This window comes from Ctenopharyngodon idella, chromosome 5, assembly GCF_019924925.1.
Source record: "Ctenopharyngodon idella isolate HZGC_01 chromosome 5, HZGC01, whole genome shotgun sequence".
Lineage (NCBI taxonomy): Eukaryota > Metazoa > Chordata > Actinopteri > Cypriniformes > Xenocyprididae > Ctenopharyngodon > Ctenopharyngodon idella.
This window is the reverse complement of record NC_067224.1, coordinates 12,577,681-12,581,265: the sequence shown is the minus strand read 5'-3', so window position 1 is coordinate 12,581,265 and position 3,585 is coordinate 12,577,681. Positions and strand designations below refer to the sequence as shown.

General features: G+C 33.6%; 1 protein-coding gene across 9 annotated transcripts in view; it reads left to right on the top strand.

Moving 5' to 3' along the window:
- The first annotated feature begins 229 nt into the window (after positions 1-229).
- The window catches only part of cntrl (centriolin), a 56,408-nt gene continuing 53,052 nt past the window's right edge, over positions 230-3,585 (top strand). For all 9 annotated transcript variants that reach the window (XR_007930230.1, XM_051893723.1, XM_051893724.1 and 6 more), the window contains exons 1-3: positions 230-852; positions 3,097-3,227; positions 3,351-3,481. Coding sequence is in view for 8 of the 9 variants with exons in the window: in XM_051893723.1 (XP_051749683.1) it covers positions 705-852; positions 3,097-3,227; positions 3,351-3,481 (410 nt within the window). In the remaining variant the exon portion in view is untranslated. The remainder of the gene's footprint in view (positions 853-3,096; positions 3,228-3,350; positions 3,482-3,585) is intronic.

The following is a 3,585-nucleotide window of genomic DNA, read 5'->3' as shown; positions in this document are numbered from 1 at the left end:
TGTGCATTTTACCTCAAATTTGAATTGTCAAACTTGAATCAAACATTGCTTAATGACAAATATGTGTTTAGGATAATGTTTGTTGTTATTTATGTATGTGCATGCAGTTATTATAATATTTTGCTAAACATTGTGAAAAAATATTCTGGCTGTTTGGGTATGCAGTCTGCTCTGAGCTCACAGTACTCTTATTTTGAAATACCTGCAGATGAGTCACATGATCTAAACATCACCGCGAATCATTTGAGTTCGTGCTAGAGAATCAGAAAAGAGAATGATAGCACAGTTTAAACCTTTAGAAACGCATGAACTATATATGACACTTGGAACAAGAGATAAAGGTAACAGGCTTGTATCCGCTTTGACAGTTTTTAAGAGAGAATTATAATAATCTGACGGTTACTGAACGATTGTTATAAATCCTAACCGGTCGCTATGGAAACTGGGCTAACAAAAACTGACGAGTCTTCCTAAAACAGTGAGTGACCATGCAGTTAAATGTAAAAAAATCTTTTTAATATGCATTTTTTTGTTATTAGATGACTTTCGTTCTTTGCATTTTGTCAGATTTGGTCTGCATTGTAATTTTTTAACATAAAGCAGAAGAAACTACTAGCAGTTACGTTTTAGCAGTCGAGTTGATTTAGGATGAGCATCGTGTTCGCTCGCCTCCTCAGATAAAATCAATAACCCATTAGAATAAAATGAAAAGAGGCAGTCAGAATCGCAAACAATCACCGACAACAGGATCCAAATGTTCCAAGAGCCTCCAGAGCAAATCTGTGACCCCTAATATCATCTCATTGTCGGAGACTGAGGATGGAGGTCCTAGAGAAGATCCCAGTGATGATGGTAAATCTGTCTCTTATTGCTTAGATATGTCCTACAGTAAGTTACAGGAGTCACTCTCATCTGAAGGTAATTTCTCCAAATTCATTCAACAAGTGGATGTTTCTTTAACTTTGGGCACTTTTATGTCCTTAGGTTGATTTTTAATAAAACTTTAACTTTCACCATGCCTTCATTTATTTCTATTTTATTACTTTTCATATTACTTTTATGTTTAGATTTTCTTGTTTTACTCTCGTCTCAGACGCAGAATTATAATTAAAACTAAAAATCCATTAAAAATGTGAATTATTTCGTGTTTAAAACTATGATGATAAAGAGTGAAATAATCATCAATCATTTCAGCATTTATTGTGAGAAAACCATTTATATTATTTTTCAGTTATGATTTTCACCATACCAAGCAGTTTTGTGTTGCTGAATATATTAGTTTCATCGACAGTTAGTGTATTTGTTTGCTATGAGACCTTATGTGTGGAAAAAAAAAAAAATAAAATTGTTCAATGTCACATGTGAACTAATTATTTTATTCAGAGCCATTTCAAATCATGCTGGAATGTTACCCAAGAAGTGTGAAAAAAATATTTATTTATCATTTAGCTATGTAATGTTATTAAATGTTATAGACTCTTTTCACATTTCCGGGTTTCTCAGAAGCGAAAGTCGTCATAGTTGGGTAAACTTTTATGGTGGTGAATGAGAGACTTCATTAAATATATTTTGTTGTGTTTCCAATTGTGCAAATAGCAAAAGAAAAACTCCACAATACTGTTTTCAAAACTTTAAAAAGGGAAAAAATAGAGAGCGATTGATAATGCCAGTCAGAAGAGAGAAAAAAACATTTTTATCATCACTCCCATAGCAGCTGTAATAGAAACACCCTCAAAGCAGCGTTAACTAGTTTTTTTGTAATTTGGTGCAAAGGTAATATAATACTAAGTATAGTGTTATGAGTAAGCAATAAGGTACGAGAGGCTGTGCTGTATCATGAATAACTCACGGCTGAAGGGCATTGTTAGGCACGATGCAATGCTGAAGCCCCTTCAGCCGTGACTTATTCACGATACAGCACTAGCTTTGAGTACCTTACTGCTTTTATAAAACGGTTTTACCACACAATACAAATATTAAAGCCAGAAATATGTATCAATGCAACTTTCATGAAGTAAACTTTTTCTAAAAGCCTTCCTTCCGCCGGAAAAAATAGTCCCTGACCGTGAACAGCAACAGAAGTTACATTTTCTCGCCATTAGATGGCAGCAAAGACTGTCTTTATGAGTGTGTCAGTAGCGAAGACTTTTATATTGAATTATTTTTTTTTATATTTTTTTTTACAACTCTCTTCTACATAATACAGTAAGCTTCAATGAACAATATCAATTGAGAACATACAGTTTACATTGCTAAGAGTGGTTACTAAGGGTGTTATATAGTGATACACAGAACCGTTGGGTGAAGCGGTCATAGCCGTGTTTTATCGTGATTAAAACACAGCTATTGACCAATCAGAATCAAGGACAGGAACTAACTGATTTATAAATGTACATACATTAAAAATAAAAATAAAATTATAAAAAACTTTGCAGGATTTACGATATTGTTGACCGTTAAAACTCATCATCACAGTCTGTGAAAAGGGTCTATTAATATAGTATGTTTAACAACAGTGTTATTAAAGACACTACACTATCTAACTTTTGGCCCTCTAGCGGTTAAAAAACAAAACTGCATGCGTTTTGCGGAAGAACATTATTGTGTGCATCTCAGTCAGCTCCCTAGTTCAGTAGTCAGGTCACTAATCAGGGAGTCGGCCACATTCATTTACACGATATACTGATTCACGACCTAGGAAGCTAGGGAGTTGATTGAGACGCAGGGATTGTTTTGGTTGTGCTTTGACTCTGCGTGACTCTGCGGATGAAATGGTTTGCCTTTCTCATAACTAAAAAGAGAGATTATCCTACTGCTCATTAAACATTTACTACTAGCCTTAGAGATATAAACAGTTTAGATGGAAATGATCTCAAGTTATGTAGTGTACCTTTAATTTTCATCCAATGCAATTAAGTGTTTTGTAATAGCACAATGATGAATAATTTCATTATTTTTTAAGAGTTTCACCTTTACTTGAACTTAATTTGCAACCATATCAGCTTCTCAGATCATTAGTTACTTAGCTGCCACCAGTTTTTGTAAATATCTGCACTCAATAATGTATTATCCATTTACACAAATATCTACCCATAGACAAAAGAAAATATAAGGGGACAAGATACATCACAGAAGACGTGATCAGGAGATTGACTAAATGTGAAAATTTAGTCCTTGTGCGTACTCTGGATCTGTCTACATCTAGGGGAAGTGACAAACAATTTAAGGTAAGATTTGGATATTATTTGGTTAATGCTCAGTGTGAATGTAAAGTTTATATAGTTACATTTTACTTTCATTTGTTTTGACTTCTGTGTGTTCATGTTTTTTTTTTTTTTTTTTTTTTTTAGTATATTGAACATTTAGACAAGTGCGAGCACCTGCAGGTTCTCAATCTCAATAACAACAGGATTGAGAGAATTGAGAAACTAGAGAAATTATGTCAATTACGGGAACTCCACCTTTCCAGTAACAGGATACAGTAAGAATATGTCATTTGTCTCCTTAACAACAAACATTCCCTTACAAATAAAAAAAAAAAAAAAAAAACTGTGGTGGCACCACATATCCAAACAATTACTGTTT